This window comes from Dermacentor andersoni, chromosome 7 (assembly GCF_023375885.2).
Source record: "Dermacentor andersoni chromosome 7, qqDerAnde1_hic_scaffold, whole genome shotgun sequence".
NCBI classification, from domain to species: domain Eukaryota; kingdom Metazoa; phylum Arthropoda; class Arachnida; order Ixodida; family Ixodidae; genus Dermacentor; species Dermacentor andersoni.
This window is the reverse complement of record NC_092820.1, coordinates 93581012-93607832: the sequence shown is the minus strand read 5'-3', so window position 1 is coordinate 93607832 and position 26821 is coordinate 93581012. Positions and strand designations below refer to the sequence as shown.

Here is a 26821-nt window from a genome sequence, read left to right as displayed (position 1 = left end):
CACTGCTGGGTTCAACTGTATATACTTAAAGCAACATCAGCTATACAGTTGAAGCCACTTATAGCAATACTCAAGTGCCACAAAAATTACATTGTTATAAGTGATATTTGCTAAAATTGGTTACACGAAAAAAATCAAAATAGGGAGGTGGAAGAGCTATTGTGAGAAAACTATAATGGCCGAGATTCCAGTACCCCTCCGCAGTACCTTCCTCCATCCGGCTGCTCATCGTGTTCACTCGTTTAACTGTTTAACTCTGCTTCCTGCGCACTCCGATCGCGTGTATCAGGCCACGGTTGTTGGGGTTTAAGAATGGCACTGCTATAACGACCGCACAGAAGGGTCACGGGCGGCAAGCGACATGCGAGCTCCACCGAGGCATCGCTGTGGTGGCCCCAAAAGGGACCTTTTGGAAAATGCGAGAAGGTTGCTGCAGCAGCCTCTCAGCTTGAGAAATCTAGAAGAAACACTGACTTGAGATCGCCACAAGCCTCTCGCCACGCACTTCTCACTAGCTTGCACAGGTTTAACTGCACAATATTACATGGAGAGCTTTGCTGCTCAGGATGGTAGGTAGATGATTCAACAACAGAAACTTATCGTTCAAAACTGAGTTGATGAAAACCCCTTTAGCAGCCAAAAGGCACTTGGAAAACCAAGAACTGCCTCACCAACAGAAGTGATGATAGGAACAATAACATGCTTGTTTTAAAACTTTGTTCATGGCTCCTACATTTGTGACACAGCATGCACCACATTTCAGTCGCCATTAAACACTGTTCCTGTGTTGTACATGCCTTAATAACCAAGCAGGACTGAAAACGCACTTGCCAGCTGTCTAGCAAAGTGCTACTCACATGCCCTCTTGCTCTCCTCCAGCTTGGCCTGGACTTGTCCAATTTGCTCCTCAATGATCCGCAGTTTCTCCACCTGCAAGCAGATGTGAACGAGTGCTCAGCAAATCATGACAGGCCGAAGCTCGCACACCAAGAGAGGGAGTTGTGCATCTTGGGAGAGAGAAGATAGAATGTGGAGTTTGGAAAGCCCAATGTATACACACAAAAATTCCGGCCTTGTAGATAGGGTTCTGCTCATGAGACAAGCAACTGTTTCTTGTATGAGCATGATGACATGATAATGGCAATTCTGCCAAAGCAATCATTGACAAAAAAGTGAAGCTATTGTGTGTGGCAACATGTAACTGCTCAGTTCTCTGCTCTATGTCTCCACCCAATGTGTCTTGCCAATCCTGATAAGTGAAAATAAAAACACACCTGTTTCCCGAAACACTGTCACCACAAACCAGATGGTACACCTCATGTGAAACTTATCTCACCAGGGTGTCGTATGTGTCGACCTCTGTAGCCTCCTTGCGCGCCATCTTCTTCCGCATCTCGCGCTTCTTCTCAATGGTGCCCGTCCGATCCAGGAAGGTGTCCTCATCACTGTCGTAAAAGTCATTCTCTTCCCAGTTTTTCTCTTTCCGCTTACGGGCCTCTGCAACAAATGGAAGGAATGTGCAAGCAAAAACAAGTGAATGAAAGAAAACACTGGTCAGAATCAATCAATCAAAACACAAATAGTCATCTATTTGTCACACAGTCAGTCCATCTACTATGTCCGCCATCATGCCATCCTCTATATTAAGTAAATTTTATTAAAACAATCACTTTCTTTGCCTACTTCCCCAACTTGGAAGGGCCTGTTTCACATTGTTTTCCGGTGAAAATGGGCTGGAGAAATAGGCAGTTCACCTGGAACTTTGCAACATTGATGAATGTCTTGTCATTGAGACTGTCTTGTCTGAAATAATGACTGACTGCCAGATGAATCCAGACCAAGTGATTTCTAGAATGATTTACCAGTTCATTGTCAAGCTGTCATCATCTCTATCGTCATCATTCCATCATCGTTATGCCATTGCCATCATCTTGTCATCGCACACAAGATCACGTGATACACAACTGGACATCTCTGCAAGTTTATAACACAAAGGTATCGCTTTACTGAAATAATCATTCCCTGATGCTTTCTGCCCAATCTTTTTTCACTGATTCACTCCTTTATATTTTTCTTACCTTACTTTAGGCTGTGAATACCACGTGATCAGAAACCATTCATATCAGCAGTTGCCACATGCAGACACCGTCAGATGATAGAAGGAGAAATGCATGCATTGTATGTAATTCATTACACATCTCTATTGTGCTCCTTGCTATCATCAGGGTAGCTCAATTGTGTGTTAAAGAAATTCAAGGATCCCCGAAACGGTTTAGACAAATTTTGTAGACGCTTATGGTACAGCTACAGTAAAACATTAACAGCACAATTTAAGTGAAGCGTCTCATGTTAAGAGAGCTATGAACGATTACGAGTTACCCTCCTCCCTAGCCATGCTTTCTCTCCTCAACTCGTTCGCCAAATAAACAGGCCTAAGCTCCGCCTTCACTGGCTCTGCATCATGATGTGATGTCATGCTGTCTACTTCCGTTTGCCTTGGAGCCAGCACACAAAACCTCAACAACCTCTCTGCTAGCTGCCTGGCCATCAATCCCTAGTGACAGCTATCTAAGCAGCGTGCATTGCAAACGTTCTGCCACAGCACTGAACGTGTCCGGTAGTCCATTAAACGCAAGCGAGCTGGGCGTTTTGGCGGAGGCATAAACTAAAGCGCCTCCATTCTACTACCACTACGATGAACAGGACAAACATGAGCAGCCTGCACGGTGCAGCCACTTGGTGGCAAAGAGTTTAATCAGCCAAACACGGAGTTAATGTTGCCATAACCAAGTGTAAAACATTTTAAACATTTGAAAAGATGCATTCACAGTTACGCTGATGATGAAAATTTACACTAGCAGAAAAATAAAATACCCTTGGTTACTGCTATACTAGCTCTGTGTTTGTCTCACTGAGCTCTCTGACACCAGGTGGCTGCACCGTGCAGGCCGTTCCCATTTGTGCAACCGTCCATCTGGCAAAATGCCCAGTCCACCTGCGTTTACCAGAATACTGGACACAATAAAACTCTTTACTGCGGTAGTAATCCTCCGGCGTGAAGTGACAGCCACAAATGTGTAGATCCTGCCGCCGATCAGATACAGACAGCTAGATGCGCTTAAGTCACTCCGCTCGCCTGTTACCTGTCGCAGCTGGACATGTCGCAGCTTGACATGTCACCAATCACTACATTTGCAGTCCACATCACAAGAAGGGCGATTCATGGTCCTCGTGAAAGGAACCTCAACATGGAACACAATGTAACACATGCAGACAATGCTTGCTGTGTGTCGAAAGTGCTTGAGCGTAGTGATGAATAGTCACTGTGTAATCCCTTTCTGTTACTTTATTCTATAAAACAAATCAGCCAACATTACAAACAACATTTGTTCCCCATAAAGTTGGGAAAATTATCGATGATGCAACCTGGGTAGCCAATCAGCTTGCCCAACTGACATCACGTGTGCCAACTACATAGATTGTAGCAGTGCAGCTGAAAACTCAGGGAAGTGGTGCCAGTGTGATTGGTAGCAATGCACACATTTAAAACCTAGCAATGAATTGCAAACTTTACACGGATCCCTTAAATGTGTCACTTAATTATCAGAAGGACCTACCCTAAAGACTCGGTACATTTTTACAAAATCGTCAAAATCGTTTCATGATCCATTAATAGTCTTATTTGAAGGACTAATATAAATTCTCACGCATTGCCTTTGGAATTGGAGTACTATATCATAAGGATCTATGGATAATGTGAGTGCTGTGCAATCCACTGCACAAAGCTGTGAATAGGACACCCTGTATGCACCAATAAATAAAGCACCTGCACCAGTGCACTTTGACCTTGTGCAGCACTTGTTTTAGCGTGGAAACATTCTGTTTAACAACGTAACTTACCCACTCAAGAGCAAAGGCAGCCACAAAGGTGCAGCTTCTAGAGTGCAAAATAAGCCCAAAGTAAATTAAAACTGCCATATCACTTCATACCCTGTAAGGAGGCAAAAGTGCCACTTTTTGAATGCTTGTTTGCACATTTATGATAAGCGCACAGGTCCAAAGAACAAAACACACATAACACATACACACAAAGTGATACATGCAGACAGACTTTCAATTCGTGTTGTAGGTGATTAAATCATAAAGTGTATGCTTGGCTAATGACTTGATGCTAGTAGTGGATGTTTCACTGTAACTCTGTAACAGTGCAGTGAAAACCAGGTTTTTTTTTTGCAACACAACCAATATTTATGCCAGTGAGCACCAGAAACTGTGCAACAATCACTGATTGAATCTTCAATTAACTAAATTCACTAACAAACTTTATATAATAGGTAGCTTTAGGGGACACCTTGGCACTGAAAAATTGAAGCCAGTCAATGCTTAGGGCCATATCTACTTAGCAGAACTGCTCAGGCTACCACCACTTTCAAGATATTTATCCCGAGAATGTGCATCAAGATCGGTGATCCATACAGATTTGTCCCATAAGGCATAACGACAGCTTTCTGAAAAAAAATAACATGTGTCACTCTACTTTGAGGTGCAGCTATTACAGAAATCACTGAGGCATGCAAGACAAATTGTCATCTTACAGTGAAAAGACAACCCCCTCCCAGGTCATACAGCGGAGTGACAAAACTTGCTGTACTGACATAACTTCCAAAGTTGAGTTGGATTTGTGCAAGCCACAAAATGGCTAAAGCTAACAAGAGCGAATATGGCACTGCAATCACTCAGCCACCATAGAATGATCAGTAGTGCATGGACTTGTCTAATCCTCCTGCATGTTGCTTCAGACATTGCTGTCCCTTTATTACACTACATCCTTCTAAATTTCCAAGCATATCCTATCTTTTCAAAACACAAGGAGATGCGCACATACATAATCATTGGGCATTGTTGCATTTACGTTGCAATATATTTTGCTGAGAATTATCAATCTGCATGTTACAATGTCGTTCAAAGCCAGAAGGACGAAGCTCAGGCAAATACACGTACCATATTTACACGATTGTAAGTCGACCCCTTTTTTAATATTTGAAAATCATATGTGGGGGGGTTGACTTACAATCGGAACCAAAACATGGCACTGCCAAAAAAGCGAGACCAACGGGAGCTACAACGTAGTTACAATTTTATGTTTGCTCTATGGCCATACCTGTAGCTCTTTGCTATCCCACGAGTTTGTTCGCTTTTCGTAAGGGTTTTTCAACATTTTTGAGAGTTTTACAGTGTACACAACACTAATGAGGGGGTGTCGATAGTTGATGGAAGTGCCGCTGTTCCATTCGCGGCGGCACCTTGAGAACGGCGGCGCTTGCAGGGAGTATCGGTAGTTCATGGAAGAGCAGACACCACTCGTAGATTTCTCATTGCCTGTTGCGCTTAGCTTTCTCTATAGTTTGATGAAAGGCATTGGTTTGACGCATTCCACTTGACTGCCGGCTACGTGCTACTTCTATGCTTCCTCAGTCGTCATGAGTGCTCCAGACCCACTAATCATTCGGCAGTCGTTCACAGCAGCGTTCAAGAGGGCTGCCATCCTTTACGCCAAAGAAACAAATCACTGCGCAGCGGGCCGCAAGTTCGATGTTCCTGAACGCCACTCTCGCACCTCGTTGGTGCGAGAGTGGCGACTGCAGCGAAGCGAAATTTTCACCTGTGACGGCAAGTGAGAAATTTCCCACGTGCCGAAGTCTGGACGCTTTCCGGAGCTGTAGGCTAAGCTTGCGGCGTACGTCGCTGAAATGCGCGATCAGTCCCTGCTAAAGTCCCTTGATAATTTGAAAGTAGCACCACTCTTCGAACTCTGCCGCCGCCGCGCGACCTCCTCGCCTCCTTCTCGCCACATGCGCGTCCCCCCGCGGCAACCAGTCTTGCCCCCGTTTTTCTGCACGACGACTGGTCTCCCTGCTGTTGCCCTTGGAAACGCGCCGATCTTGCGTTTTGCTTGTGTTTTTCTTTTTCGCTCTCGCTATTTTTCTCCTCGGCTTGGCTGGCTCCGCGCTTTAGGTCAGCGTAGCGAAAGTTGGACAATGTGTTTCCAGCTATATGTGTTAGCACTATGCCGTGCTGTTGCGCATACAACTGCAGCAAGAAGCCTGAAGATGGTTATGCCGTTTTTATGATACCACAGGGAAAGCGTGACAGCTTGCACAGGAAGCACTGGCTGCATAACACTGGCCGAAAGAACTTTGTTCCAACAACTTTCTTATTGCTCGTAGCAAAGCATACCGTAATGCTGAATTTTCTTTTTATTCTTCCGGCCTGCTCACCAGCGTTTTTGTTGCAGCAGTTTGTACGTTTCATAAAAATGCGGTTGTCTTCAGTATGGTTAATATTCTTCGGCGGCTCCATCATCTCGCACGTCGCGAACTGTTGTTATTCAGTCGGAAACGCAGAACTATGGATTCTGCTTTCCACTGTGAACAATTATGTGCGTAGATACAGCCTCTTCTCGATCGCACTTTTCGCGATTGTTAAGATCCGCTGCCTGTTTTATTGAAAATTTAAATAGCGGCTTGTAGAGGGGCTATTATTTCTAGCTTACGTCGATCTGTGCGTCAGTCAGATACAATTATGAATGCAAGCCCTGAAAAAATTAAGTGTCAAGTATACCCGTGGTATTGCAGGTGCTGAGCTTTAGCTAGTCCACATTCCTTTTCTTTAGTTTTAAGGCGAAAGCCTTTATATCCCTATGCTTCAAGATGGCGTTGTGAATAGAAAATATCACATGACCTAGGGAAGGCCAGAGGCGACCCAAAGCATGTCCACTCCTGTATAAGGGAATGATTAGCCATGTTAACTAATGATTCATTAGTGATTGAATTAAGGTGGATTAGAGTATTAAGGAGTATTAAGGTGCATGAATAAGTATTAAGGTGTATGAAAGAGAATTAAGGTGGATGAAGGAGGATTAAGGCATATTAGGGTGGATTAAGGTGAATTAGGGTTGGTGGAGTATTAAGACTGATTAGAGTAATCAGGGTACATGAACAAGAATTAGGGAGGATTAAGGTGGGTGCAGGAGGATTAAAGTCGATTAGGGTAGATTAAGGTAAACTATGGTTGCTGGAGGAGGATTAAGACCGATTATAATGGATTAGGGTAGATTAGGGTTGATGGAGGTGTATTAGGGTGCATTAAAGTGGAATACGGTGTATTAAGGTGCCTGAATAAGGATTAAGGTGGATGAAAGAGCATTAGGGTGAATTAGGCTTGATGAATGAGAATTAAGACCGAGTAGGGTGCATTAAGGAGCATTAGGGTGCATGCACAGGGATTAAGGAGAATTAGGGTGGATTAAGGTGGATGGAAGAGGATAAAGGTTGTAAATCCTGCTGTAATAAACCTTAATCCATGCTAATCCTCAATCCACCTTAATCGACCTTAACCCTTCTTAACGTACCTTAATCCATCCTAATTCACCATAATCCACCTTCATCGACCTTGATCCACCTTAATCCTCTTTCATTCACAATAATGCACCCTGATCCACGGTAATCCTTCTTAATGCACCATAATCCACCTTCATCGACTTTAACCCACCCTAATCTTCCTTAATGCACCTTAACCCTCCTTAATCCACCCTAATCCTCCTTCATTCACTTTAATTCAGTTCAGTTTTATTACCTTAAAGGCCCCTTCTTGGGGGGGGGGGCATTGCATAAGGGATGGGTTTTTATTTATATAATGAACAAGCAAGGAAGATTAATCCACCCTAATTTCCTTAATGACATTAATCATCCTTAATCCACTGGAATCCTTCATTCACTTTCATCCTCCCTTATCCACCATAACCTCCATAATGCACCTTAATCCACCTTCATTCACTAATCTACCTTCATCAACTTTATTCCACCTTAATCCCCCTTAATACACCTGAATTCATCTTAATCCAATCACTAATCAATCATTATTTCGCTTTGCTAGTCAGTAATCATCTCTTTACACGGCTGCACATGCTTTGGTTCGCTTCCAGCCTTCCTTCGGTCTCGTGATATATTCTGTAGCTCAGAACGCGACCATGAAACAGAGATCTAAGGCATTCGCTTAATAAAGCACACACAAAGGGATGTGCCACAAGCAATACTAGATCAGATGCGCTAAATAAAGCATCTCATCATGTGGCAGAAAAATTGTCTGGAGTATAGAACTCCCCTTACCTCCTTTTACATCAGTATACCCCATTCTAACGGCTTTAAGAAAATACCTTCCTCCTCATAAACGTTGCCTTCAGGATTATCGATGCTGCTATCAGCATTTCTCAAAATTTTCAACACCACTGGGGCACGCAACTGGCCCAAAATTACACGCCTTCATAGAATGCTGCGGCCAGGAGAAAAAGCGTGCCATGCGCAGCAGGCGGGCGAGGAGAATTGAGGAGGAAAGCGCCGTGAGGAGGAGAGTGTCGCTACTTCCAAATTATCAAGGGCCTTTAGTCCCTGCCAGTGAAGTGCGACATGGTCATGAAACAAGCCCAGATCTTTGCCTTTTAAGGAACTGCTCCACCGTGAGTACGAGTGGCTGGCGGCAGAAGACTGCAAAATTACGCCAATCGGGCCTGTCAAAAGAGCCTTCCTGACGGCTGCGTGTGGTTGGGTGCATTCGGCATGGGCTGCTGTTCCACAAGATGTCGTGGTGCGGTCGTTTGCCAAATGTGAAATTTCGTGGGACGACGACGCGCTGTGGGACCGTAGCAACGATGACGATGGCAGCACTAGTGAAGACGAGTAGTCCATTGACCATGTCAGCTACTAATAAATTTTCGTTATCGAATGCGCCCTCGGGTATGCTCTCCTTTTTTTCTTTTTTTGCTGTCACGCGATATGGGGGGGTCAACTTACATTAGAATCGACTTACAATCGTGTAAATACGGTACCCTACCCATCATTCCCATGCTGACTGAAGTGCCGCACTTGCTGTTCCTGTAGACACTAGAAACGGATTTCCCAGCCGCAAGTTTTGCAGCAAGAACACTACGGTACAAACAAAGCACTGCATGCCAGAACACTAACCGTGGCAGGCTTTCCGGAGCTCTCCATGCTGGTCCAGAATGCGACATGCCTCGAGTGCGCATGCAATGACTGCCTCCTTCTTCTTGCCTTTCACTGATGCTTCGGCAATGACAGGGGCTCCGTTTGCTGCATCAATGGGCAGCCTGTGGAGAAGACATTGAGTCAATCTACTGGCACGTAATTAATTGGTTTACTTTCACTGTTTTCCATACCGAAAATGCTGCAGAAGCTGCAAAAAAAAAGTTGCATAGTTGCGAAACAAAAGCATTACAGAAGGCAGCTTCAGGAACCCTCAACTCCCTAAAGCAGATCTAACAGCGCGACTGGGCAAGGTAGACAGAAAAGACACATTAAGCTGGTTTAAAAAATAAATATAAATGCTCCTTGCAGGTTGGTGCAACACTGTGAAATCACAACCCAAATTCAGGTGAAAAAGAACTCTACAAGGCAGAGGCCGCAGCACCTGACACATTCCTTGCTAAAACCATGTAGCATGTTCTCACTAAGGCCGTGTTTCTGCTTCCTGTGGAACATTTTCACGGCACTCCTGCACCCACCCCACTGCCTACACTTGCCACACCAAGCCAGAACTGTTGTGACGGTGCTGGCAGCCTTGAGCACGCTGTCACTAATAATAAATGCTCAGACATAACACTGAACGATAGTGTTGACACAGGCTGGCTGATATATATCCAAGTCGGAACAGCACAAAAGAATGGGACAAGTAAGAACGCAAATGAATACCATTCTGAGAAAGTATGCAAATCAGAAGACACAGAAAATCTACAAAGCATACAATATAGAAAAAGAAACATCGCGTATAAACATGCCTTCAATTATCCTTTTTGTTTAATTGACGCAGTAGTATATATAATATAGTATACCAATTGAAGTGGCACTTTGTATGAAATCATGTGTGATCACCATGACCATATTCCCTTCCTCTTGAGTTTTTCTCTTTCCAGTGCACTTATATTGTGTGTGCAGCATGCAATGAATGTTAGTTGCAGCTCAGCGTATTCTCATATGTCTCATTGCTTGCCCCATTCTTTTGCGCTGTCTTGGCTCTGAACTGACATTTTTGAACATTAAAGGCAGGTCTCCAGTGTATGTAATAGTATATGTGCAAAGTTTCAAGCAAAAGTATTAAGTGAAAACAGGGAAAATATTGAAACTTATTCCATTGCTTGAAGGACCATTTAAAAGGCTCTGACAGCATTTTGGAAGCTTTCTATGGGGCCCCGATGAACCCACAACTCAGTAACTTACCCAGCAATTTCTTTCCAAAACATGCTCTATTCCTATGAAGTTTCGTCTTCGCTGAAAAAATATGCACAAGTGGTCGGAGAAGTCCCTCTCCACTCTTGTGCTCTGGGCCCACATTTTCTAAAATTCTATTTAGTTTTCCATCATTCTTTTCTTATCGTGCGTGCTGCCAAGGAGCCAATTCCAGCAAAAACGGCAGTGTAACAGAGTACGAGCCATGTACAGTAGCAGCATGCAACAGTTCAGACCACAGCACCAACGCAAAATTAAAATTTCTTCTAGCACAACTTCACAATGTGGAATTGCCTCGACGCACTGCATTTATGGAGCACCCGCACATAAGCCATACCACCTGATTTCAGCTGGCACCCCCAGGCCACTAAGAAAAAAACTAATTTAGTGCCACCATTTGTCTTCAAACTTTTGCTCACCGCTATCCAAGTGAAATAAACAGGGTGAAATAAACAAAAGGTCAAACGCATTGTTCGATAATGAGGCATCTGGCTAGAATTCCCAACTTTTTGCACATGTTACTCAAATCAATGAACACTTTTGCTTTGAATTTACATTTTGTCTCAGGCACATCAAAGGCAGCATTGATGCACACTTACTCAACAGTGCAGACAAAGTGGCTGTAGCCTTTCTCTTCCACATTGTACTGTAGTTCATAGCCTGAAAGAAATACAAAAATAGAATTGCAAAGGTGCAAGTCTTCAGGATGACCAAGTGAAGAGAATTAAACGTGGAACCACTGACACCCCTGACACTCTCCTTGCCTTTGGCAATACTGTCTTTTACAGAATGCTTACATTCCTGCTGCAAGCAGTAAAAAAATATGTACGTTTCGTGAAAAACTACCAGCACTTAGCATCTTCATTGATGATGTGAATGAACTGCTTTTTGTAACAAATTTTGTTGAAGCAACTTGCCAGGCATTTAAGTACAGTGGAATCTCATTAATTCGAATCCGCTTAATTCAAACTTCCGTTTTTTCTCCCGAGGCTGCGTTCCTGTCAAAATTATGTGTATTTCAATGTGCAAACACAGTCAGCAATTCGAACACATAAACGTTTGTGACAGTTAATTTGAGCATGCCAGGCCACCGACCATGCTCTCAGCAGCGCACCAACTTATGAAGCAACACCTCCAACCCGGCAGCGCAGTCACGCACCGACTGCTGCTCCCATATCCCATATTTTGCCACGTATAACCTACACCAAAGATTCAAACACTTTAACAGTAGCTTTATGCAAATTTTTCCCTACGGAGCAGCTTCACAGCAGTGAAAATTCGGCCTAAAGTGTGGCTCCCACAATTCTGGAACTTCCAGAACTCGTGATTCATGTGTTAGCTCAGTGCACATGTCCCGCCAAATGCAACGCTGCACGTAACTCCTCCATTGAATGAGCTTCCTTTCATTTGTGTTTAATTCTGACAAATTTTTGGGCCCCTTCGAGACTGAATTACCAAGATGCGACTGTAGAACAATGCAGTGGTCTGCTTATCACAGCCCCATGCAATGTTGTAACAATCGTAATGATCAGATTCAGCGTCACCACAAATTGTACCAGCTCTGCACAAAACTAAACTCTGGAGTAGAATGTCACCAGTATGTGTCTTGCTGTTGTGTTTTCCTGGCTATAACATCATTGAAGCCTGCTGTCCTGACACTTGAAGTATTATTCAACAGGCTGACATAAAAAATTTTATGGCTACTACTTTCACTTTCTTGCGATTATGTGAAATATGTTCTAAAGCAGTTCTGCTGCATATGTACAGACGTCTTTTTCTCTCGTATTTTTTTTAATGTTTACATACTGATTACAATACAAACTCTGGCTTCTCAGTAGGGGTGCCAGAATATCACATTTTCAATTTCTAAGCAAATTTGGGCAATAATAACTAAGTGCAGATAAAATGTTTTTTGGTTTTGCAACAAAAGCAATTTGTTTCAACAAACAGAGGTATGAAAAAAAAAGTTTATAACAGAAAATAATGTACAGAAAAATTAGCCTTTGTGATGAACAAGATTCTCTAGTAGGGGTGTGCAAATATTCAAAACTTTTGAATAACGAATTGACTAGTGTCCTATTTGATTCAGTCTTCGAACCGAATAGTCACTATTCACAAATGCAAATATTTTTCGAATACTTTCTGAATATTTCAAAATGTCAACTGCACCCAATTAAACATGAAAGAGGAGCAAAACGGTAAGTTTTGACCCCCTGCGGGCATAGTATAGACATAAAATGAGGACTTGCATAGTGGAGCAGGATGTGTGTGTGTGGGGGGGGGGAGGAGTATTTTGTAAGTCTCCACCTAGTGGACATGTCCATTTTGTCTGCTGCTGAAGTGCTAATTAATAATTAGCTAGGGTTGCCTGTATCCTCCTGACACGTAACCCAGCCCAGCCAATTAGAGCTTCAGCAGCAAATGAAATGGACATGTCCAACAGGTGGAGACTTACAAAATAACCCCCCCCCCCCCCCCCCGGATATGTCATTTTATAGGTAGCTATACTTTACAGGCTACATTTACAGCAGTCATTCGCACTCTCTAAAGAGTCCTGTGAATGCGAAGAAACTACTTGTTTGCTCCTAATGCTCCCTTCGTGCTTTCAATAAACAACGCTTCATAATGTACTATGTAATGACAGAAATTTGCCAACTTTAAGAATACTAGGATGCCAACATCATTTTATATTAATTGTGGCTACGGCTGTTCATTATTCGAATACTATTTGAAAACTATTCGCTTCAATTCAATTGGCCTCTGGCACTATTCTATTCATATTCGGTTCGGTCTCAAAGATCGCTGTTCGCACACCCCCATTCTCTAGTACAACGCCTCATTTTACTTTTGATATGCTTCACTGTAATATTGTATGCTTCGCCACATAACACAGTTGTACAGCGATGAAGCTGACTTGAAGAACCAACAACAGAAATTCTAGGGAGTTCGAATATTTTTGTATAGTAAACGTGTATTTCGAATCGACCATTAAAAGTTTCAAATATTCACACACCTCTGCTTCTCAGACACCGTCTAGATTATGAAGCCAAAATGCACTCAAAGCATATCACGGATGTCGTCAACAGCAATCTCAGCAATCTTACCTTCGCGTTCAAACCAGCCTCGAAGAGTCTTCTTGGGGTCATCTATGTACAGGTCTTCGTTGTTGCCTGCCACTGCAAATGGGTTCTCAGACGAGGGATCTTCATCTTCCGCATCATCTCCTGTAAGACCACAACAGAACAGCACTTGAGATTTTCATAATCGGAGATATATGCAAAGCATATTTTAGTTTGACAGCTGATCGCTTGGTGATGCAAATATCGAGGAATTTACAGAACATGCAATTCAACTGTTTCACCTAACTAAATAATGCATTACTGACAACTCGTCACAGTAAAGAGTGAAAAACGATATTTAGTATCTTCCATTCATCACCATCAGTTCATTTTATGCCCATCTGTAGGACTAAGGCCCCTCCAGCAATCTTGCACCAGCTGATCCCATGTGGTGCTTGCAAATTTCCTTGTTTCATCACACCACCTAATCTTGTGCTGTCCTCGACTGTGCTTCCCTTCCCTTGACATCCACACTGACTTCAATGGACCACCGGTTATCTGTCCTATGCATTACATGGCCTGCTCAATTCCATTTCTTCCTCTGAATGTCAACTGGAAGCCCGTAATTAGCACTCAATTTTAAGCCCACCAAATTCCATTCAAAGTGGCTCTGTCATAGCCTAAGGAGAGCATTTTTACATTTCGCATGTATATCACAGAGGGCAAGAGCTTAAACTTCCCATTAGCTCCTTAAGGCCTCCCTTTCAAAATAACTAGAATGGCTAAATTTTACAATTTAACATGCCTATTATTACTATAAATCATGTAAACATATATGAACACCACAGAGGAAGGGGCTAGCAATCATCTCCTAAAAAGGGACACCATGCCCACCCACCTGCTGGAAGAGGAGAAAAAAAAAGGAAAAGAGAAGGTCAGAGAGATAAAGGAAGGAAAAAGAGAGATGAAGGGGGCATACCACAAACATGTCACACAGTCGCACGCAGAGTGCGAGCAATATAGACGAGAGCCTATTTCCGTGGTTGACAAGAATTCTAGCACATCTTTGTGAGCCTCATACTGAACTGAAGCACAACTTTTTGAAAACAAGAAATCATCAAGTGCTGTTAGAGCAAGATTGAGCAGTTGGAAATTGCTAAGCAGCACACAGCGACAACTGTTTAAAGTTGGACATTCTAACAGCAAGTGCTCAAGTGTCTAAATGTGTAACATGATTAGGACACAGAACTATGACTCCAAATGGTGTAGAAAATAAACTTAAATAAAAGCAATGATAATAGGTTGTCTACCACTATATATGTTGTGAAAGAAAAAAATATTGTTTTCTCTGCACGCGAGAAGCCATTAAGATAGTTAAACCTCGATATATTGAACTTCAATACAAGGGAATTCTTGATATAATGAAGCATTTAACTTTTTATGACTTCTTGTCCATACAGCATGACATATTTTTAACCTTAATGTAACGAAGTGGGTTTACACACAACTTCTATATATAACGAAAATTTAACTACCATCACGAAAGAATACCAAGACAATAAATGGAAACTTTGGCGGATGTAGATAGTTACATGACTGAATTACATGGGGCTGCTTGCGCATGCAACTCTCACATCGCACGCCCAGTGACCGCCGAAGCGAAGCAACGCCATGTTCCGTAAAAACTGCAAGCGCGACAAGATCCTATCACGCCCTATGTGCTGTATGCTTTAGGCGCGAGTGAAAGCATACAAGGGTGAGCCAAAAAGCGTGGTGGCTTGATGAGCGCCTTCTTCCCGCAAGGGGACCAGGGAAGAGGAGGGGGGATTGAGCTCGCGGTGGTTCAGTCAAGAGCATGCGAGGGCAGGTAGGGAAGCTGGAGGAGACAGTGGGGGGCCGCTTGGCGTGCGTTTCCTTTTCTGGCGCTGCCATGGCTGCACATGGCTGACAGCGGGGCTGAGCACATGCACAGCCTGCGCACCCTGTTGCAGAGGTAATCTGCCGCACGTGCAAGGCTGGGCAAGCTGAAATGGTGTGGCTTCGTGTGCCACCTTCCCGCGCATTTAATGCTGGTGAAGATATCTGAAGACATCGTCAACACAGCTTGAAACCATATTCTTTATCACTAACTCTCAAATTCAACAAAATGATTTCTTTTCTCATTCAAATTTGCTTCTTCCGATTGCCCAATGATTTGGAAAATTTTGTTGCCCCTTACGTATAAGAAATATACATCTGGGACTGCATTTATTTGCATAAAAGGTTGAATTTCAATATAATAAGGTTTTCATAAAATGAAGCAAATTGCGTGTTTTAATGTTTTTGTTATATCACGGTGTCATTATAGTGGCAAAATACCCATGACGAAGTGGTCTCGTCACCAGCCAAAAGGTGGTGATCGCTCATGATGAGCGGAGGTCGTCAAGACGCCAATTGTGCAGCTAGGTTTCAATAACATCCAGGACATAGGACATCTAGGTGTCGTTTTCTTCTTGTTGTTTTTCTGTACTACTGTGGCTTACAAGCATTTGTCCCTGATGGCAAGAAGCCCCCAAAATGTGGTCCTCTTGCACAATTTTTCACTCAACTTCAGATGTGCAATGGTGCTACATACCCAAGCCCCAGTCAACGCCACCTTCCTCTTCCTTGGTCTTGTCAGCTTCAGCTTTAGCCTTGGCTTCAGCTTCCTTCTGTCGAGCTTCCTCTTCTTGCTTCTTGCGCAGTTGCTTTATTTCTGACACCGTGAGGTCAGATTCATCTTCCTGGTCGTCGTCTGGTCCCTGGACAGACAAGATACATCATTCAAGAAAAGCAATACTATTCACTTTCGAAGATATCTCTTTCAAGAGATTTCGTGTGACTCAGCACTCAAGGACAGGAAGTATACCCCAGCCAGCATTCCAGGCACTGTGCAAAGATAACTAGCTTGGAAGAGCATCAGAAAGGTTTCTGGCCATATAGTACTCTGACATGTCTACGCCAAGTCATACAAAATCTTGCAAAAGTGATGGTGTCTCTAAAAGTGATTGCCCTAGAATACAACCGCAGTTGACAAAATGAAAGGGAAAATTATTGCACAACGAAGCTACGGGAAGTTGAGGCAGCTGTATAGGTGACAATTCTCCCTTTGCAGAAGGGAGAATTGTCACCTGACTATTACGCTCATCACAGGAGCCAAACTAGTTTTCAAAAGCTTTCTGCAATTCATTGAGCAGCATCACTGAAAAGCGCTAACACAGCACTAGAAAATCCACTGTGTCACTCCTACATTACGAGATAACTATTCTCGCACCTCGAGTATGAAGTTTCGTGAGCTGCCACCAAACTTGACCAGGTACCCAACTCTGAGCCGCTTGTAGGAACGTGCTCGCACTTGAACCTTGTTCACAGATGTGCCGTGCGTGCTGTCAAGGTCATACAGGTAGAAACCTGAAAAGTAAGCAAAATGAAACTGTGAGTGCCCTCAAAGTGACTCAAGACTGTCAACACAGAATAAGGGCTTTCAAAGTCAAACATCTGTGAACACAGGTACCATTTGCGTTCAATGTGAAGAGAATATAAGTTAGCAGAGCACCTGTTACTTGCAATTACATGCAAGTGCAACATGTAATCACTCTGTATATCCATTTTTTAGGCATGAAGTAGTCCCATGTGTTCATTTTCTAGTGAGAATTAGGCCACTGTTAGAAACGCAGGTGAAAGCGGGAATGGAACTACGCATTGACATAGTTTCGGAATCATTCGCGTTTGAATTTATGCTTACAGTAATATACCTTCATTTAACCCAAAAGTGTCACTTGTTCATCATGTGATTTATATGGTGCAACATCCCAAAACTACACCGGAGCTATGACAGAAGCCCGTAATGGGGGACACTGAGTTAATTCTTGACTAAGTAGGGTTCTTTAAAGGGTCCCTCACACAGCCACATAGCAAATTTTAGTTATGCACTGGAAGTTCTTAAGTTCCCTCTAAGGAGTGCGCTGTCGCAAGAAGTTTTCAAACTGGTTCATTAACAGCAGCGATAGAAATATTCGAAGTGCCGCGCAGCCATGATTTCAGGAGGCAAACATCATCGCCAACATGAGCGCTCTCTCCACTTGCTCCTGTCTAGCCTCTGTAAGCAACATTCCTTCCCTGCTTTCTCCCATACTGGAGCCGGAGGATTGCGTTAATATTATTTACAAAGCTACTAAATAACCTGCACCCTTCAAACTTTTCATGCACATTCCTCACAATACGGCTGCCATTATCTCCAAATACTATAACAAAACCCCTGCCACCTTTGCTTCTCCCAGCAGAATGGGCAAACTTTGTCAGTATTTCATACAAAACTTCTGAACAGGAAGAAAATTCAGCAATTTTCATTTAGCCCCTAATTAATCAACACACTTTTAAGATATTCCTGCACGTCTCCATAAGCATATATTCCGTTCCCATCCCTCCAAATATAATCTCAGTGAATAGCCCTTTCTGGGCACTGGAAAAATTCTAAAAAAAAATGTTTTTGAGCACTTGCACACTAACGGCTTCACCCTAAAATGTAAAAATAGTTTTGTTCTGCGAGCAGAAAGGAAGGCAAGTGAATGCAGTGGAGTAAGAACATGCCTGCATGCGACCACGTCAGTCTGTATTTGGGTCCGTGCAATGCCGTTGTTATAGAGAGGGAAACGTATGATCAGAGCTAGCACTAAATCTGCATGTCCCGGCAACATGAGCAGAGGTTGCCAACTTTGCACTTGAAAAGCGGCTGCAGATTCACAGCTCTCATTGTGCAGCACTTTTCTCACTTCAGCGTAGTCCGTGTGAGCCCACAGCAAGGTAGGAGCTAGCTGATGATTCTGAGCAACAAAAATTTGTTAACAGAATGCAAAAAAGTTGCCTTAGACCTTGTCGCTATTTTATCATGTCAAGCAAAAAGCTTTGCATGCTTAAGACGCAAACAGCATGCTTTTGCAATTGTGCAGGCTCAACAGCCCCAGATTGTCAGCTTGGCTTGTCCCATTGGCATGGCTGGTGACTACTTTCAATTTCAATGGGGCCACTGCCAATGTAGCAAAACAAAAACTTTACATTTTCTGATTGCAGTGGCACCTGAGTTATCATGCAAGCACAGTCGAAAAGGTTGAACAGTGTACCGTAGGATGATCGAAATTTCGATTGTCATTATCCATTACATACTATACGGGAGCTAGTTACAGCAGCACCATTATGTCCAAATAATTGAGCACATCTCAATTTTCATCATGCAAAAAAATTGGTTGATGACTGCGAACAACTCAGAAAGTTAATTTCTAATCAAACCTACAAAAAATGTATAATACAGTGTTAAACTGTGATAAACATTTCTTGCTGGCATGTTCCTCCACCAGATGTCGAGGTGGCGCTTTGTTTTCTTGATGGCTCATTGATGACAATGATGATCAAAGGTGCAATTTCAAGGTCATCCCACCTGGCAAAGTTTATTAGACGCTACAATATGCACTGTAATTTAAAAAGTGCATCACTGTAAATTGGGGGCTGCTGGCACCACATTGAAACATTAACTGAACCTATCAACCTTACACATAAGGCGGGTTTAGAGGTCAAGAATTTTATAAAAAAAAGCCTCGACGTATAGGTATTCATACAAACACAGGTACGTCAGTCTGACATGAAATAGTCTATTGATATACAAGATATCAAATATTTACCCAATTAAACGCTAAAACATAGCAAAAATTATATTTCTTTCAAGTTTACGAAGACTGCCTGTTACTCGGCAGCAGATCTGAGGAACAGGGCTGCAGACATATATTCTATATTTTAGACAGCATCCTGACACGGAGATGTTGTTGCATACAAGTGATGAGTGCAAGCAGGCAGGCAGGCGACAATCAACCGAAGAAACTTACACTGTTTACTGGGTGAACCTGCACAAGCAATAGAAGTGCAACATGGCAGCAGTAATAGTTAAGGACAGCTGGTGGTCGTTTTTACCTAAACGCAGCTCACAACTGGCCCCTATTTACGCGCAGCGAAGATCATTCTAGACGAACGGGTGGTGACTGCAATATATTTTGGAAACTTACAACATGTGTTTCTTTTAGTTTGATTAGGCAGACCTGCCTTTCCACAAATGTTTTCAAGCATGTTTTGCAAAAGGACAGAAACATGACAACACTGACAGCACTGCAAAAATAACATAAGTGCAAAAAAAAAAGGAAATGTGGCGGCATTAACACAGAGATGGATCCACTACAAACCTGATGTGCCTGATTCCCCAGCCCTGAACTGCACCACAGCGTGGTAGCGTGATATGGATGGGTGCTCCAGAACGATGTCGCAGTCGTCCTTTCGACCGATGACAAGGTAAGGCTTGTCCAGTGGAAAGTTTGACACAATGACGCCTCCCTTGAGCACTTGGAAATTGTACTCTCGGTTTGGTACACCACTCCAAGGTGGTTCCTGGCAACAGAACAAAGATTGTAGAAATGGCTTCGGCAAGCAAAAACAGTGTAACCATGAGAGCAGACGTTATAAAAATGAAAGTCCACTTCAGTCAGGAAACAATTCAACCCAAGAAACGGAGAAATTGTTCAGGCCAGAAGCCTCTAACATGGCGCCCACCAGAATGAAAGAAAGCATCGCAGGAAATAGCATGGTGACGTTTGTTTTTATGCCAGCAAATTTAAATGCCGATTTTGCACACACCACTGCAATTGTTTTCACTCACATTTCCCAGAAAGGCTTTTTACTTTGGTCCACATCATACAATAAAATACATAGCACCTCCGCTTATTCAGTTTGTCCAGCTAAAATGAAAAAAACTGTCATCTCATGTACACCTCACTAGCAGGAATGTGATGTGACCTATCATCAATCAAAACTTCAGTAAAACCGGGCAAGCAAGAAGGTGCCAAGCAGTGCACTATCGATTTTAGCGTTATTTTTCTTGGGTTATATTTAATTTATGCAGCGTTAGTTATATGCAACTACAGTGAGAAAAGTGCAGGATCTACAGCCATACAGCACATTTCAACATCAATAAAGTTAGTGAACATATTCACTGACAAGGAAAGCTGGTAATTTCACTGTGAAAAATTATTAACCGGAGGCACTGGTTAAGTTCACATGGAAAAATAGTCATAAGAAATATATTATTATTGGGCAGAAAAAAAGGAAAAAAAGTGTAACATGTTTGAGGAAAATAAAAACCAAGAATGCTGAACCCTAACTATTATATATACGCTTGTCAAAAGCTTGTTCTATGTACTAACCCTGAAACGTCTTGTGAAGTAAAGACAGTGAGTATGTGTAAGTGAAACTGCTTTAGAAGTTTCATTGCACGAGAAGTTTTGAAAAAGTGCAATCTTACAGCCAGACTTCCGCAACATTGAAGCAGCAACAAGCACAAAACTTACATTTAATGTAGATAAATAAAGATGCAGACCCCTGTACAGGCATACAAGAAATGCAGAATAAGCATTTGCTGTGTCTTTACAGTTAATCTTGTTCCCACAGATGCTGTGTTCCAAGTTACAAAGCAGCTAGCTTAACTGAGAAGCTCCCTAAAATACACTTGGTGCTGAGAATTTCAAACCGGACCAGGTGCTGCCAGTAAGTAATAATTATTCAAAACCCCTACTACTGTTCTTGCCTATGTCATTGGCTTACAGATGACGCTATGTCACTTTTAATGTAACTGGGACCACTTACTATAACTTACAAATGATAGAACTTCCCCCTTTTCCCACAAGAAAAATTACATACATTTATCAAGTTCACTTAAACAAGGGGGTGATACAAACTCGCAGTCATTACCAGAACTGAACTAAAACTGAACAAAAACTGAACCGTGCTTGACCAATTAATAAATGCATTCAAATTTAGCTTCTTTTTTCCTACGAAGGAATGACTTAATCGGCAATGAATTGTATATACAATAGAAGTGATACCCTGTATACACAAATGTTACGATTCAGTATTTAAGCATACCCTATGCATGTAGCATGCTGAAAAATTTGGCGTTTCAAACTTTGTTTAATAGTGCACTTTGATAAATATTTAGTGCTTTAATATCTGCAATTCAATTCAATACGAGGATTAAATCACATTACCTTCCCAACAATGCACGCTTCTTAGGAATTGATCATGTAAATATTGATCATTTGAAAGAACTAGGATGAGGTTTGCTCTCACAAAGAAGAAAATATCTGCGGCTCTCAGTGTTTTCCAATAATTTTAATAAGAGAACTAGAATACCTAATAGTTCCCACTTATGTGTCAAGACAAGTAGCTTATGTCCTGAAGGAATGCTAGTTTAACTGCCATATTAATGTCTTCAAACATTCATTTTACCTTTTTGCCTTTTTTGACGGTGCTTAGTTACGTACTTTATTTATATTGTTTCCCTTCTGCAACGATTCCCACTTTGGGCACTGTAGGTATTTGTATAAATAAAAAATTTAACCGTTATTTACTGTTCTTCTTTCTCTCTATTTTTTTTTTCTTTGTTTCCTCTTGAATCACAAACATAGCTTTACCTCATTGATACACTTTCACCTATTAACAAAAGATTTTGGCTGGTATAACATCAGAATTTATTTTATTACTTTCTCATCATTCACTGCCCCCTACCAGCTGATCATGGTAAGGGCTTCTTGGACCACTGATGAAGCACAAATAGGAGAAGAACTGGAATACAATCATTACATTAGCTCGGTCCCTCTTTGGTGCTGCAGTACAGTAAGTGGGACAGACATGCTTGGGGAGCCACCTTCTCCAGTTTGGCCATTTGGGCTACGTCAAATAGCTCACCTCATTTTCGTATCTCTAGTAGTCCCTTCAAAGCTAAATTTTATTGCATATATAAAAATTGATGTGGCATTTGTGGCATGATGTGGCAACCAACATAAACTAAGAAAGCTGGGTGTCTGATACACAAAGAGCCAAGTTGAGTGAATTTTGCGATGGATAAAAACAAGCACAGATTACCTGAACACTCACAGAGAATAGCTTGTGTTAGGGCTGAAAGGTGCGCAAGTTGGTGTCTATCAACGACTAGACAAAATAACGCAACAAACGAGGAGCAAGATCTCTGTTGAGGGTGAAAACTGTGTCACTCACAACTTATCTCTGTGGCTGTTTGTGTTTCGATTCTGGTTCAGCAGCTGATATGACCTTTTTGTGTCGCTCTTGCTGACTGCATACCTGGTTTGTTTTCTGCTGCTCTGTATTCCTTGTTGCAATCATATTCATATTTGCCACTCCAAAAATAACACACTTTATCGATGCAAGCTCTGTGTTTCTGTCATCTGCTTCCAGTTCTTAGTTCACGTCTGTTACATTCTTTCTTATCTAATGATAGGGCACGCCAAGTACAATGCACATGCAAAATGATGTGAGCAAAATGTCACCAGCTATGAACCAATGCCTTCCGAAACGGTGTTCATTGGCTGCAGGAGTTATGCAAATTGTGTCTATATCCCGAATTCAGTCATGCCCCCTCCACCTGACTGACAGCAAGAAAATGTGATGTACAGCTCTTTCTCTCTCTTTTCTATTCTATTTCTATTCTCTCTCTTTTCTATTCGCATGCTTGAAGGTGCACTCCATACAAAGTGCATTGCATCAAGTCTCCCAATGATGGCACAATGTTTACTGCAGCTGAACTAATTATCCCCAAGTTGCTGCAACGATTAATAGTTGAAAGAAGCGTACACTTGCCAAATCATATAAAATATATATTGACATTTCGGCGCCCGTACCATCTATGTAATCAAGGCACCAGTGCGGGCACCGAAATGTCAGAATTTCTTCTATTTTATTTGGTGAGTGTACGCTTTTTTCACTATGACCTTCTCTTGGCAGATGATTTTTTCTTCAAACCCTTGGCTGCACCGATTAATACTGCTTGTTTTGTGTGCACCTTAATGCGCACTTCTGCAAAAGGTATGTATGCCGCAATGCACTTGCAGGAAGCATGTGCTCTGTGGCTCACAGTTAAGAAATTCTTTTCCCTCTGGCAAGTATAACCACACCCAGATTTGCAGAATATTACTAGGCACTTTTCTACATCCCTATTCAGTACATTGGCATAGCTTTAACCGGCATTTGCAGCCAGAATGCCAGCAAAGTGAGAGGCACACATCAAAGCTTTATTGCAACAGCAAGTATACGGACACTGCCGCTGCATTTTTTCCGTCACCGTCCGCGTCGCCGTGATGTTCCGTATAAAGGCCCAGGGTGTTAACACCGTCACCGCGCGTCTGTGCGAGTGAATGCACGCGAGGGAAGCCGACGATAGCGGCACAATCTCGCTCGCGCGCGCGAAGAAGGCAGGCGGAGAGCACACGCGCCGTCTTCCGTCGCTCAAAAGGCGTCGGGGTAATGGGAGGCAGCGACGGGGGCGGCGTTGCGGTACGGTAGCAACTGCGCATTTCGAGACCGGGCGGATTTTTCGAGACATTTCGAGACACATATGGAGGAAGGAGGATAGGCAGCGCGGGAGGGATAGGGGACGGCTTCGAGACCGCCAGCAAGTGCCTACTTTGCACGGCCGCGCGCGCCGTATCTTGAAAGGGATCTGCAGACGGCTGCATACACAAACGTATGCAGATCCTGCACAAAGGTATGAAGAATCTGCATACCTCTGTGCGCGCTGTGTTCTTGCCGCTCTTGAGATGAAGCAATAGACCGCACGAATGTCACATCGTGCGCTGCTGCTGCTGCACTTGCTCACACCAGCGTTTTGACAGCGAGTGTCCGCGCTCATCGACTGTGATGCGTTCACGTTTGCTTGTGCGCGCTAGCACCGTGCTTGTTCAAGTAAGCGAATGTTTCTAAGTTTACACGGCCGATAAAACTACTATCCTTAATTCGTATAGTTGCCTACTAATTTGCTATCGCAATCGTTGCGTCGCCTTTCGGGCGGAACTGCGACTTATTTACTTTAACAGTGGGCCACATTCTACATACACGCTTTGGCTACCTGAATTGCCTTGACTTTATTTAAGCTTGTCAAGGAAGCATCCAACATTGATAAAAGCGTGAACATTGAAAAATCGCTCAGCGTTGTGTTTGTTATCTTTTCGTGTACTCTGGATCGCCGTTCTTTGACCAACCAAACGAGAGAGAGAGAGAGTGAAAGAGAGCAAGAACTAGGAGGGAAGCGTAAACCAACAAGCGCACCTCGTACGGCACGTCGGTAGGCGTCGGTTTTGGACCAGGTGTCGTGGACTCGGCGCTTGCTTGGGGCTCCCCACTTCCAGCCGACGAAGAGGAGGCGGCTGGCAGTTCGATGCACTGCGGTAGAGGTGTGATGCCCGTCTTCAGCACCTTCTGCTTCCCCGGCCTGGGGCCGATCAGCGGCATTTTGAACGACGGGCGGCAGGGAGCCTCCGTTTTGGACGACGACACCTCGGAAGCATCCGCGCCCTCCTCGCATTCGCCGTCGGTTTGCATCGGCTCCGGGTTGCTGTCACTCGCGGATGACGAACTGACGGCTCCATTGTCGCTCTGTGCAGGCGCACTGCTGTCTGCGGCCGTCGTCGCGTCTTCTTCAACCTGTGGTGGTGGCTGGGTTGCGGTTGTTGTTGACACTTCGGAGTCCATTGCGAAAGATCGCGCACTTTGGCGTCAGTGGCCTGCAGGTGAATAACTCGAGGCTCACACTTTCATCGCGAAACGAACGGCTTTAGATGCTGCACTGGACGCACAACTCCACTTCGAGTGAGCAACGCAAGATTGGAGTGTACTAGCAAGATCGTGCAAATTTCGTCACTAGAAGCGGCCATCTTTTTAGTGCGGAGGTTGCCCGAGGCGGGCATTTTTTCGCCGACAGATTCACCGACGTGTTACGCATTAACACAGAGAATACTTTTCAGTTCTGAATAACGCTGTATGACTTACCCTGTAAGTTATGCGGTTATTCACAATTAATTTTTGACATTTAAGGTTATAAAAGCGAGCAGAAGAGCGTGTCTGATATTAGCGTCGTGCCTGATTTCGGTTTTGGTTCTGATTATCTTGCCAAATACTAATATATTTTTATTTTTTATTTTGAGTTAACAGTTGGTGTTCGACAGCAACTTGAAGTATCATGTGCGATTGATCCACTGCTTAGAGATTTCACAAATCCTCGATACATGTGCCATGGTATAACGAAATAGACTGCAAATACAATTTGTGCCTTCATATCGTACGATTCCGTAGCGAAAAAAAAAAAACTTTTGCGTCTCCCGTTAACATATGCATATGGGGAATTGGAAGTGGTAAACGTGCAACGGCAAACCACCCCTCCAATACGCAAAATATAAGCACGAAGCCCGTGGTAAGCGTGGCCGGCGCTGAAATGAAATTTAATAAAAGGTGTGCCGAAATTATACGATTGAAGTTCATGCTTGATAGATCAGCGTTATTAACGCAGGCCCACATGCAAGGCGCCTCTGCGCTCTATTGCGCGGCTGTTCAATATATACTTTAACGCAACCGCTATGGAGTATGACCGCATGCAACAGCGAGTGTGCTATTTAACTAATTGATTAAGTAAGTTATTAATTTTAAGAAATACGCAGTTTCACCCTAAAGGCGATCGAAGCATCCATTTCGATAGCAAATTAGTAAACAGCCATACAAAGTAAGGATAGTAGATGTGTCGATCGTTTATTAACTTGCAAACGCTCGCTTACTAACTGAATTAACAAGCATGCAGGGTGTCAGCGCACACAGGCAAACATGAGCACTTGCTGTCAAAACGCTGGCGCTAGGAAGCGCGCGCGGCAGCAGCAGCGAGCGAAGTGAGCTTCGTGCCGTCTATCGCTTCAACGCAAACTGAGCCGCGAGAACTCAAAGCTACGAGCAGATCGCTTTCAAGATAAAGCCCTCGCCACCGCGCATTGCTGCCGAAGTACAATGTGCTGAAACCCGTATGGGTTTCCTTTGTAGCAATTGCTACGAACGGGTGGATGTCTGATTTCCCCTTTATTAATTACTTCTCTCCACCTTGCGGGTTTCCGCAGAACTATTACGTCAAACTCTTGCCTTTGCTTCGAGTTGTTGACAAATTCGACTTCGCCCTACCATCTGCTAGCCGCCTGGTTAGCTCAGATTGTAGAGCGGCTGCCCCGGAAAGGCGGTGGTCCCGGATTCGAGTCCCGGGCCAGGACGAACGTTTCGTCAACTACGAGGCTTTTCTTACGAGGAACCCGTGTGGATTTCCTTTGTAGCAATTGCTACGAACGGGTGGATGTGTGATTTTCTCTTTATTAATTACTTCTCTCCACCCAGCGTGTTTCCGCAGAACTATTAGGTCAAAAATGGGTGCTGTGTTCTGTTTCCTATATATGGTGCCACTGGAGACCAATACATAACCTTTAGGTCCGGTAAAGTATTAGTTCAAAGGTCTATATTTTCATTAACCTAGGGGAAAGTGCTATGTTAATTGATTACCAGTACTGAGAAGCAATGCCATACTACCCCTAT

At 43.3% G+C, this 26821-nt stretch overlaps 1 protein-coding gene across 1 annotated transcript in view; it reads right to left on the bottom strand.

Moving 5' to 3' along the window:
* LOC126534124 (kanadaptin) overlaps positions 1-25662 on the bottom strand; it is a 39129-nt gene extending 13467 nt beyond the window's left edge. The window contains exons 1-9 of the mRNA XM_050181352.3: positions 24530-25662; positions 19603-19804; positions 16650-16786; positions 15972-16137; positions 13403-13522; positions 10898-10958; positions 9021-9163; positions 1337-1497; positions 858-930 (exon numbers count right to left, since the gene is read on the bottom strand). Of these exons, the coding sequence (XP_050037309.3) occupies positions 858-930; positions 1337-1497; positions 9021-9163; positions 10898-10958; positions 13403-13522; positions 15972-16137; positions 16650-16786; positions 19603-19804; positions 24530-24952 (1486 nt within the window). The 5' untranslated portion in view covers positions 24953-25662. The remainder of the gene's footprint in view (positions 1-857; positions 931-1336; positions 1498-9020; positions 9164-10897; positions 10959-13402; positions 13523-15971; positions 16138-16649; positions 16787-19602; positions 19805-24529) is intronic.
* Between the last annotated feature and the right edge of the window lie 1159 nt (positions 25663-26821).